Source organism: Peromyscus eremicus, chromosome 10 (assembly GCF_949786415.1).
Source record: "Peromyscus eremicus chromosome 10, PerEre_H2_v1, whole genome shotgun sequence".
NCBI lineage: Eukaryota > Metazoa > Chordata > Mammalia > Rodentia > Cricetidae > Peromyscus > Peromyscus eremicus.
In genome coordinates, this window is record NC_081426.1 from 13,990,303 (window position 1) to 14,002,785 (window position 12,483).

Below are 12,483 nucleotides of genomic sequence, written 5' to 3' on the forward strand. Positions count from 1 at the left end.
CCGGATCCTCTGCAGGAGCCCCACAATTCAATGCACACATCTTGAAACCTGTGAATACATACTATGTATGTTCTGGGTGTAAACACACCCAATATCCCACAACTCATTTAGGTAAGGGGCATCATTTACCTGCCATGAGTATCTCAACCTCATTACAGTGCTGAACACTTAAGAATTCTGCAATAGGCCGGGCGGTGGTGGCGCACGCCTTTAATCCCAGCACTCGGGAGGCAGAGCCAGGCGGATCTCTATGAGTTCGAGGCCAGCCTGGGCTACCAAGTGAGTCCCAGGAAAGGCGCAAAGCTACACAGAGAAACCCTGTCTCGAAAAACCAAAAAAAAAAAAAAAAAAAAAAAAAAGAATTCTGCAATAGTCTCAGAAGTAGGCTGGGCATGGTGGCCCAGGCTTTTAATCCATCCTAGCACTGGGAAGGCAGAGGCAGGAGGAATCTGAGTTTGAGGCCAGCCTAGAGAAACCCTATCTGAAAAAAAAATAAGTCTCAAAAATAAAATTTCATCTGTTAAAGTTATAAAACAGTCACATTTATGAAACGGTAACCTGAGTCAGTGACACAGGTCTATGATCCCAGAACTCTGCAAGTGGAGGCAGGAAGATTAAAAAAATTCGAGACCTGCCTGGTTTAGTGTGAACTTACAAAAAAAAAAATTACAACATGCGTGACCCAGGCGATATTCTGAAAAACTAGAAGTGTCTGCAAAACAAGGAATCCACTACTGTGTAAAGCATTGTTTTTTATTCTATAACCAGGGAAGACAAAATATGCTTGGAAGAGGGTGCTAGGGAATAAAGGAAATGAGACTGGGTAAAGGAGACCCCAGAGTACTTACACTTTATAACAGGACAGTCAGAAAAGTCCCCCTTTGAGCTGGCACACACACAGGTGAACAAAGTACTGAAGGCATTACTTAACCGGGTATGGAGTTGGTATACAGCTGAGGGCAAACCCTGAAGGCACTGTAACAGGCCCAGGGCAGGGAGGGAGTGGTCAAGGAAGGAAGTGGAGTCACAGGCTTTGTAACATCAGGCTGTTCTGTTTGTTCCAGACATTTCACCTGTAGCTTATGATTCAAAACAACAATGAGGCATTTACCAAGTCTGTAAACCCTAAAGCATGGACAAGGCGTCCAACTGTAGCAGTACATCAAAAGTGACAGAATACATCCAAGCAAGTTTCAAATATTTTATTTCTTACTCATACAGTATGAAGTTCTCTAAAGATTTCACAACATGACGTGTATCATGCAGAAGAAAATTTAAACATTCAACATAAACCATGCCCTCCCCACCTCCCTCACACAAACTAAAAAAGAAAAACCCTCATTCCCCAGTAAGGAAATAGTTCGCACTATTTTTTTTTCCAAACGCCAGCCAAGATATGCACAAGCAAGAGATATAGAAAGCATTTGCTAAAATATTTGTAACAAATAATTATGTACAAAAAAATTCACAAAAGACTAGTTCCCTCTTGAAGCAGAGCACATGGCAGTTGACACTGGAACAGATCAAACCACTGGCTAGGATTGTTAAGCCACGTACTGATCCAGAGGAAGAAAGTAGTTACATGTAGTGGAGATTTTCATTTTGAGTATTAACATTTCCAAAGTTTGGCAACATCATCTTTTAAAATTATGCAAATTATGTAAACAAGAGGTACATTTTAAATTGATCTACATGCAAAACTCCATGTCATGCAAAGACACCAAGCACCGGGATTTTTCTCTCACAGACAGAGCCCATGGTGTGCAGCACTCAGTTGAAGGAACAGCGGTGGCAGGCAGGTGTGCTCAATTTAATATTCTTTCACCTTGATTCAACCCACCCTTTACCATTCATGATTATAAAACCAATTTGAATAGAAAAACTACATAGGGAAGACCGTCATATAAAACTAACCAGAACTTTTTACTTCCAGCCTATAGTACCTTTGCAGAAAAGGGAAGGGACAATGTCGAGTGGTAGAACATGACATACTTTTATGTCACACAAATTTATTAGGTCATCATCCATCACTAATCGTGGGCAAAACAACAAAAACCTATCATGGGTTATCTTGCCTTCTGCACAGAAATTTTAAAAGTATGAATCTGGACAAAATCTGCTCTCCTATGCATATAGGTTAGCAAGACTTTTCCCATTTTAATCACAAACAGGATTTTACATAAATATGTGCTCATTAAAGTTATTACTAGTTTTTTAGATTAACTGATATGTTTTTTGAAATGCAGAAGGGAAATGCATGGATCATACATAGTTTAATGACAAGTACTTAACTGTAGAATGAAGCAAGGATATTTATTCTAAGCCATTACATGATTACTTTGGGTTTTCTTCACTAAATAATACATTTAAAAAGTCATGACTGCCTCAGAAAACTCCTGACCTTTATAAAATCACAACTGCTAATTACATTTTTTCCTCAGGGACACTTAGTAAAAATGACAGTGACTATAAAGTATCAGCCTGAAGCAGCCATAGCATATGCAGTTCTTCTCTGGACACAAGAACCTACTCTTGGCAACAGCACTGAACTAGACCTCCAACAGAGATGGATTAAACGCTGCTCAGCAATAAGACACAGTCCCTGGAAACATATTCAGAGATATAAATAAAGTTACAGACTCGTTACAAAAATGTAGTTAAGGTAATAATAGGGCATTAACAAATGCTTTATCAATCTCTCAAAGGAGAAAGCACAGAAAGGAAACAGCTGGCCTAATACCTGGCGCATTGTACAATCTTCTATCTACATATAAAACTGTGTGAAATAAAAGTAAGGATGTTTGATGTTCTGCTTGGCACTTTTGTACTCTAACATTTTGTTTCTGAATCAAGTATATTAAATTAAAGCCAACCTACTAAATATATAGAAAGCTACATATATCTATATATAAATATTTACATATGTATATATAGATACTTTCTTGTTATAAAAGATGAAGAAAAATAAATTAAAAAGCCAACCCCTTCCCTTTCTCCACCACACTGATATGCTCTTTTCATGTTGCTGTCCTTCAAACCTTAAAGTGCTACACGGAGTTATTGAGAGAGTAGGAGTTCAATAACACTTAGTTGGCTTCATGAGGCTCATGTTGGAAAATGTGGCTTCACAGAGAAAAATACTTCCATTTAAATACACAGAGAGCATTGCTGGACGTCTTGAGCAGATCTTCAGAGATGGAGAAGAAAGCAAAAGTGTTGGATGGTATTCTTCAAAGAGTCACACATCTACCACCATCTTTTTGTGGATATCTAGGCCACCTACAACCTGTAACAGACAAGTTTTTAGTAAGTAAATCATCTGTCCTGGCTACTTTTTGTCAGCTTAACTCAAGTTAGAGTCATCTGGGAAGAGGAACCTTAACTGAGAAAATGCCTCCATCAGACTGCCTATGGGCCAGTCAGTGCAGCACTTTCTCGATTAATGATTGATGTGGGAGGGTCCAGCCCATTGTGAATGAAGCCACCCCCATGACAGTAGGCAGTTTTCCTCCATGGTTTCTGCACCAGTTCCTGCCCCGATTTCCCTTCATGGTGCATTACAACTGTAAGCTTTTGGTTGCTTTGGGCCAGTGTTTTTTACCAACAAAAAGGATACTACAACACCATTTTACCAGAAAGTATAAACTTAAAAACACACATTACCTGTTTTCAGAAACTGGATTAAAGGGGAGTGGGCTAGGGTCCCCCCAGTTAAATTTTTATACCTCTTCCCCCTACATAGTAAAACACACGCAGGTGTGCACATCTGCATTGTATGGTTCATACAATATGATCCCTGACTTTCCCATGAGCTCCAGATATCTGCCTGTTTCAGCATCTTCAGCACTGGGATCAGAATGCAAAGCCTCATGCTTGTGAGGGAGGCACTTTACCCATTCTTTTCTGACTTACATTACAGCAGAACATCCTCTAGTTTCAGAGGAAAGGTGGACCGGAATACATCTTTGTTTTTACTGTTTAACTTAACTCAGCTGTACAGAGTTTTAGGTTTAATCTATATTTTTCACCCCCCAAACAATGCTGTCTAGTTTCCAAATCTGATACTGAGAAATTCAATGTCATTGTGACTGTGATTCTTTGTATGAAGGCCCTCAATGATGCCTTTGCCCTACTAGCCTAGGTCTTGTTAATCTGCAGACTGATTTTCATGCTCTACTGTTTTAACATACTATGTATGCTATTACTAAGTCATTTCAGGAAATGTATGGCCTTTGATTATGATGTTTTTATATTATTTATTTTTTCCCATTTTCTTTCTGGGACCCCTAGCACTCACTTCATAGCCCCTAAGAATTTCTATAATCTTTTATGTATTACCCAGGTTTTTTTGTTTGTTTCAAGGATTCAGTATATTACTGAGGACAGGTTTTTTTTTCCGCTCCTTAACTGTGTTCTTGTGGGGTTGAGTGATCATTATTCCAAACACTTTGTATAGGTTTGTATTCATTTCTGTGTTCCAGAGTAGAGGTTTTCTTCCCATGTTTGAGGCTCCAAGCCTTTGTGTATATGAGGCTACTGACTGAGTAAACTTAGTGACAGGGTCAGGCCCATTACTTTCCTAAGATGTCCTGCCCCCTCCACACCCCCATTACTCCTTCCGACCATCTGCCTGGAGGATCTGACTGTAGCTATCAGGGCAGGTTCTGGAAGACTATCACATGTTAATATGCAATTATGTGTATCTTCATTTGAGTACAGCAACAGCAGCTGTTGAAGAAATGAGCTCAGCCCAAACTGAGGGGTTCCCTGTTGTTTTTGCTCTTTTGGGGGGCCCACCACCCAGCTCCCAAATAAAGCACACTAGGAGGCTTATTCTTAATTATAAATGCCCAGCCTTAGCTTGGCTTGTTTCTAGCCAGCTTTACTTAAATTATCCCATCTATCTTTTGCCTCTGGGCTTTTATCTTTCTCTATTCCTGTATGCCTTTCTTTGTTTCTTACTCCATGGCTTGCTGTGTAGCTGGGTGGCTGGCCCCTGTATCGTCCTCCTCTGGTTACTTCTTTTTTCCTACCAGATTTGTCCTATATATTTTCTCTGCCTGCCTACCCCACCCATCCTTTCTCCTGCCTTGCTACTGACCATTCAACTCTTTATTAGACCATCGGTATTTTAGACAGGCACAGTAACATAGCTTCACAGAGTTAAACAAATGCAACACATCTTAAATAAAGTCCACAACAGTTCCCTGCTCCTCAGAAGCAACTACCTATGAGACTGTTACCCCAGAATCAGCACACAGAAGCTGGTGCAACTGGGACAGTGGGCCAGGCTAGAAGAACTGGATGGTGTCATCTATGTGTTAGTGGTTTTGAAGGCTTGAAAGATGCAAGACTGAGGGGAGCTGTAGCATAGCAAAGTTGAGTCCCTGCTGAGACCTTGAGAAATCATTGCCTGAAGTGCTGAAGGTAAATCCTAGATTTCAACAGACAGCCCAGAATGTTAGATGCCAGGACCATGGAAGTTCTGTCAAGCAGAGCTGTACGGATGGAATGAAGGTGGCTCACGAGAACGGCTATGTGTGCTGCAGACAATACCATGCCTGGGCTGTCTAAGAAAGGGAGCTGAAAAGAAGGCTAGAAGCCAGCTAATAAGCACTGGCCCTCCACAGTCTCTGCTTCAGTTCCTGCCTTATCTTTTGTGCTCATTATACAAACTAAAGACACCCAAGAAAGAACTCAACTAAGGCTATATGCCTCCATCACACTGGCCTTTGGCGGATTTTCTTGATTGACATTGCTGCTGGAGGGCCCAGCACACTGTGAGCAGCAGTGCCACCCCATCCACAGCAGTGGTTCTGGCTGTAGAAGAAAGCAAGCTGAGCAAGGCCTAGGGAACAAGCCAGGAAACAGTGCTCTTCCATGATCTCTGTTTCAGTTCCTGCCTCCAGGTTCCTGACTTGAGCCTTGGATTCCTTTAATAACGGGCTTTAGTGTAGAAGTGTAAGATAAATAAATCCTTTCTTTTCCTAGCTGGTTCTGTTTGGTGTTTTATCACAGGAAAAGAAACCAAACTAAAACTAGACCTACTTCCAACAGTCATTAACCGTAACTTCTCCTCCCAAGCTGCTTTTGGTCAATGTTTTATCAGCAACAGGAATCAAGCAAGAAGACTATTCCAGTTTCTAAGAGGATGGTGGGCTCTCCTTCTTAGAGAAAGCCTCTATGCAGGACTCCCCCCATAAAGGTCTACAGTGTCATAGTCACCCAGCCTTGTCTTTCTTTCTGACTTGCAATGTTACACTGAATGCATTTTATATTGTAACAATGGTTATGAACTTACGGGGACGGGGTGGAACGTTATGGCTTTAAAATGATGTGTTTGGGTCTCAAGCTGACAACCAGTGAAGCTGTGCTGTTAACCTGACCGAGTCTAGAATCACCTGGAAGACAGGCTTCTAGGCTGATGGCACTAACCGAGTGAGAAGAGCCCCACTGTGGGCAGACCTCCTCTGACTTAGATGCTAGCCTGTAAACGGAGAGAAGAGTTGAGCAGAAGCTGCATTCGTCATCATCGGCTTCCGAACTGTGGTGACATGTAACCAGTGCTTTGGGGTCATGCTACTCTATCCTCCCCGCCACGGCAGACTCTAGTTACTTCTGTTAGTCTTTTACTCCACACAGCAAGTCCGTATGTATACATTACATACTAATCCGAGACAAACTTGCACTTCTCTTTCGCTTTTAGGAAACTTAGCTTTAAGATAAAGCATTTCATCACATTCAGACTGTACTGGTTAGAGTTTTATGATTTTGACACAAGCTGTAGTCATCCAGGGAAGAGGAGCCTCAACTGAGAAAATGTCAGCCCATGGGCAAAACAGTGGGGCATTTTCTTGACTGGTGACTGCTGTGGGATGTCTTTCTGTACGCTACGAGTACGTGTTGCTCTGACTGGTTGACAAATAAAGCTGCACTGGCCTATGGCAGGGCAGGATAAGGTTAGGTGATTCATTCAAACTAAAGATGAGAGGAAGAAGGAGGGAGTCAGAGAGATGCTAGCCCGATGCCCACGGAGCAACAACATGCCCACAGACCGGTAACGCCACAGCCACGTGACAACATACAGGTTAATAGAAATGGACTGAGTTAAGTTATAAGAGCTGGCTAGCAAGAAGCCTGACTCATAGGTCATATAGTTTGTATATAATATAAGCCTGTGTGTTTGCTTGGGACCAACAGGCTGCAGGACACAGATGGTAGAGATTCAATGTGGGCTGGGCAGGACTGAAGAAACTTACGGCTACAGGTGACAGGCAAGTGCTCTCCAACTGAACTTTATTCTCAACTCCATGGGTTACTTTTAAACAAACCTTAAAAACATACCCCACAGGGGGTGGGGAGGAATGCTATCAGCAAGTTACTAGTACCATGAAGAGAATGCTATGTTGGTAAAAAGCTTGCCATGCAAGCATGAGGACCTGTGTTAGAATCCACATAAAAAAGCTGGATGTGGTGGCATGTACTTGTTGGGTTTTTTTTGTTGTTGTTGTTTTGCTTTCTGATTCTTTTGGAGGGGGGTGGCAGGTCCAAGACATGGTTCTCTGTGTAGCCCTGAGTGTTCTGGAACTCGCTCTGTAGACCAGGCTGGCCTCAAACTCACAGAGATCTGTCTGCCTCTGCCTCCCAAGGGCTGAGATTAAAGGTGTGTGCCACCACTGCCTGGCTGGTGGAATGCATTTGTGATGCCAGCACTGGAGACTGACAGGGGATCCCGGAGCTTGCTGGCCAGCTGGTCTAGCAGATCCAGCACTAGAGAGACTGACAGGAGATCCTGGGGCTTGCTGGCCAGCTGGTCTAGCAGATCCAGCACTGGGAAGACAGACAGGAGATCCCGGGGCTTGCTGGCCAGCTGGTCTAGCAGATCCAGCACCAGAGAGACAGACAGGGGATCCCGGGGCTTGCTGGCCAGCTGCGCTAGCAGATCCAGCACTGGGGAGACAGACAGGTGATCCCGGGGCTTGCTGGCCAGCTGGGCTAGCAGAAACAGTAAGCTTCAGGTTCAGTGGGAGAAGAGTTCAAAACATAAGGACAGCATATGAGGCAGACACTTGGTGCTGACCTCCATCCATTCACACCCACCCCCAATCACACCACTACCATTCCTGTAGCATTTTATCAGACTGTGTATGTATACTAATTCTTGAGAATAGCATCTCTTAATTATCAGCAGTTAAAACAGCATATTCCCAAACTTGAATGTGAGGCAACTGGACAAAACAGAATTTCAAATAAAAATATGCTTACAAAATTGTCTAGTAAACTATTCTTAAAATGTTTTAAAACATACTTCAGGGCTGGAGAGATGGCTCAGCGGTTAAGAACACTGACTGCTCTTCCAGAGGACTTGAGTTCAATTCCCAGCAACCACATGGTGGCTCACAACCACCTGTAATGAGATCTGGTGCCCTCTTCTGGCTTGCAGGGACACATGCAGGCAGAATACTGTATACATAATAAATAAATAAAAATTTTAAAAACAACACACTTAATAGAAGAATCAGCCTTTTCACTTACAGCACAGAATTCCTCAAAGGATATTCTTCCATCTCCGTCCTTATCTGCATTTATTATGGTTTTGTCTACAATCTGCTGTAACTGTGTATCTTTCAGATTGTTCCCCACCATCATCTTCAACACCTGGAAGAGTTCCCCATTGGAAATAAAGCCATCTTTATCCATGTCGTAGATACGGAAAGCAACTAAAAAAAAGAGAGGGGAAATCACTGCAATTATATGGCAAACACAATACTTCAAATGAAAAGCGGTATTACCAGATATCTAGAGTTGACTGTGAAGACGGCACTTTTGAAAGCACAGAAACTACATACACAGTTTGACTTAACATTAACTGATTAGAAGGTTGAGATATGGAGTGTAGACTACCTAGGCAAAATAAGTGATACAACTTACGACACGTGATATGCCTGTCCTCAGAAACATCTGCTCTCTAGCCATATCACTAAAAACAGCTCACTGCTGTGGGATGTTCTGTATGTCACATGTGTTGCTGATTAGTCAATAAATAAAACACTGATTGGCAAGTGGCCAGGCAGGAAGTATAGGCGGGACAAGGAGGAGAATAAAGCTGGGAAGTGGAAGGCTGAGTCAGAGACACTGCCAGCCGCCACCAGGACAAGCAGCATCATGTGAAGATGCCGGTAAGCCACGAGCCATGTGGCAAGGTATAGATTAATGGAAATGGATTAATTTAAGCTGTAAGAACAGTTAGCAAGAAGCCTGCCACAGCCATACAGTTTGTAAGCAATATAAGTCTCTGTGTTTACTTGGTTGGGTCTGAGAAGCTGTGGGACTGGCAGGTGAGAAAGATTTGCCCTGACCGTGGGCCAGGCAGGAAAACTCTAGCTACAGCTCATTATTCAAATATACTAGCTGCAAACATCGTAAGTGCTTTTCTTGAGAATGTAAAACTTCTATGACTAAGAAATAAGTCTTTAAAATGTTTCAGAAGTCTAAAACACAACACGGAATGGTAGTTTAAGGGAAAATACTTACACCTCAACTTCTGTTCCTTATCGCCTTTGACACTGAACTGAGAGACTCCTTCAATGAATTCTAAATAAAAGTTGAAAATGTTTACAAATCACAACTTTAAATTTTTATAAAGAAAAGCAATATTCAAAGGGCTACTTCTTGTGCAAAAAATATTAAAAGCAGTGCTGAACAGAGAAACCTTGTCTTGAAAAACCAAAAAGTAGTGCCAAAAATCAATAATGTCAATTTTAAAGTCTCCAAACACAAGATTTCATTTTATTTATTTGAACTTGTAACTTTGCATTCTCAAGATTAATCAATATGAATTAAGTGTTAAGGCCTGTAAGCAATTAATATTCAAAAACACTGTTTAAGGATATTTATTTAACCGGTTTTCTTTAGACTATGACAAGAAAAAGCCTACACACTGTTTTAGCAAAACAAAAATGTAAATACACTGTTGAAAAGTTCTAGAAAAAGAATTTACTTACTATCTGGTAAACAGTAATTCATAAACAAAACAAGAACATTGACAATTCTAGTTAAATGTGTGTTTAAAAGTATAAGATCAAATGTAAAATGATACAACAGTCAATCAATATTTGCACAAAAGATTCCTTGGTGTTAGGCTGAAATAAGGCAGGCACGGGCTACCGAAACTGACCAGTACAGGCCTCACTCTTAAAAAAAAAAAAAAAAAAACAGTAAGGAAAAAGAAAAATACAGCTTTTAATATTGTTAAGCCATCCTTGAGTAAGGGTGATTTTCTTAAAACAGAGGAACTAGTAAATGTCCCTTACTGTGGTAGATTACACTCTAAGAGATACCTTGATAACTTAGGAAGCAAAAAGGGAAGAGTAATTAAACCTTTAACAGATTAGTTTTAGCACAAACTTTAATTATAAAATCACCCAAAATAGAGACACTTTAAAAAAAAATCTAGTTCCATTCTTATGTAGGGTGCACTAAGGCTAACTTTAAAATACAAAATGCCTTTCCTTACCTTTGAAGTCTACCTCTCCATTCCCGTCTGTGTCAAATATGTCTATTACCCGCTGTACTAAAGGGTTCTGTTGTAACTCAGGCAGAGACATGAACTCCTCCACGCTCAAAGAACCAGAATTGTCCAAATCAAGCTTCTTGAATCTCTTTCCTAGCCTTTTAATTTCATCAGCATCAACTAAAAGCAAACCAAAAAGCAGCAAGATTTTAATTTCCAATTTGATCTAAGAAGCTACAAATTGCTTCTAAGTAAATACAACAAATATTTTCACTGGGTTACATATTTGTTTGCTCCTGCCATAATCCCACGGTGACAATACTTTACCAAACTGACCATGGAGGTCTGTGATACAGGCTGAATCAGTTTCTGCTCTGTACCATGGTACCTTTATTTTCATTTTTAAAGTATCATTTATGACTAATACCTTATGATTAAAAATCCCAAAGTTTCCCACCCATTTTACCCGGCATCATCCAGTTTCCTTCCAGGGAGTTTATGCAGGCTTCCTGAATATTCTTTCAGGTTCCAAGTATGAGCAACTACAATACAGCTTTTACTTCTCTCATCAAACCTTGGCTTTCAGTACTTCTAGAGAAAAGTAGAGGGTAGAGAAACGGCCCAGTACTTAACAGCACTGCCTGCTAGCACTATCGGAGGACCCAGGTTCAATTACCAGTACCCACATAGGCGTTCACAACCATCTGTAACTCCAGTTCTAGGGGATCTGATGCCCTGTGCTGGTCTCTGTGGGCACCAGGAACTTAAGTCGTGCACAGACATACAAGCAGCCAAACCATACATACACATAAAATTTAGAAAAGAAAAGCTGTCAAAGTACCTTCTAAATATCTGTTTATATGACACATACACACGATACTCATTGTAGGAACTTCAAATTAAAGTGTTCATTTAAAATACAAAAACATATTAACATGCATACTGCAAAAATCATCTATGGTACTAAAGTAAAACCACACAGTCACAGGATGGCACTGACGTCAATCGTAATTCAAAAGGGGGAGAGGAATGCCAGTAAAACATGGAACTTTATGGACTTATGGAGATACTCTGAGAGATGGGATAAGATACCAACCAACCCATAGGAATGCACACAATACATCAAATCTAGCAGACATCACGGATTAGACTCATCTAACATACATGGACAGATGAGCAAAACCATCTAACTCTCCAAGCATGTTTAGTGATAAAGCATGGAACACATCATCACATAATTTGGTAAATTATGCCCAAGGTCCCTGCAACTGAGCACACTGTGGAACACGGTGTTCAACATGGCAGCTGGGAGTTACAGCTTACTGCACTGCCCAGCATTCTTCAGAATACTGAGTACTGAGGGAGACAGAAAGATAGATAGACAGACACACAGAATATTTACGTCACATGCATGTGTTTATATATATCACTCACCTAGGAAGACCAAAACTCATGGCATCTGTCCCTAATTATCTATTATAAAGCTGGCTAGGAAGGCAAAGCCACGAACAGTGCTTAGGGGTGACAACAAAGAAGTGTTTGAAATCAAGATCAGAGAACACCAACTTCAAAAAAGGAAACGTAGTTCTTTAATGCACTGCTCGAGGGAGTGTGGCTTCCATCTCCACAGAGGTAGACATTCACGCCCTGCCTTTCAAACTCTACCCCCATTCAGTATTTAGCAGTCACAGATCAGTACTTTGCATAAGTACTGAAGCATACATTTTCAACATCTGATACTACCTTTCACCAAAGATTCCATTCCTCCATAAAAAAAAAAAAAAGTCAGAAAACCAAACTTCAATCTTTCATGTTTTCCACTGTTTCAACAAACTGAGCATGTGGTTTTTCCACTTTTTGAAGGACAGTTCTGAAAAGATTATCTTTTCTTTCAAAAAAGGGTTTTTTTTGAGGCAAGGCCTCAATATGCAGACTTGGCTGGCCTGGACTTGCTATGCAGACCAGGCTAC

General features: G+C 41.0%; 1 protein-coding gene across 4 annotated transcripts in view; it reads right to left on the bottom strand.

Annotated features, from left to right (window-relative positions):
- Nucleotides 1-1,187: 1,187 nt before the first annotated feature.
- Nucleotides 1,188-12,483, bottom strand: part of Ppp3r1 (protein phosphatase 3 regulatory subunit B, alpha) — a 57,293-nt gene continuing 45,997 nt past the window's right edge. For all 4 annotated transcript variants that reach the window (XM_059275413.1, XM_059275415.1, XM_059275416.1 and 1 more), the window contains exons 3-6: nucleotides 10,517-10,693; nucleotides 9,535-9,594; nucleotides 8,536-8,720; nucleotides 1,188-3,286 (exon numbers count right to left, since the gene is read on the bottom strand). In XM_059275413.1, the coding sequence (XP_059131396.1) occupies nucleotides 3,239-3,286; nucleotides 8,536-8,720; nucleotides 9,535-9,594; nucleotides 10,517-10,693 (470 nt within the window). In that variant the 3' untranslated portion in view covers nucleotides 1,188-3,238. The remainder of the gene's footprint in view (nucleotides 3,287-8,535; nucleotides 8,721-9,534; nucleotides 9,595-10,516; nucleotides 10,694-12,483) is intronic.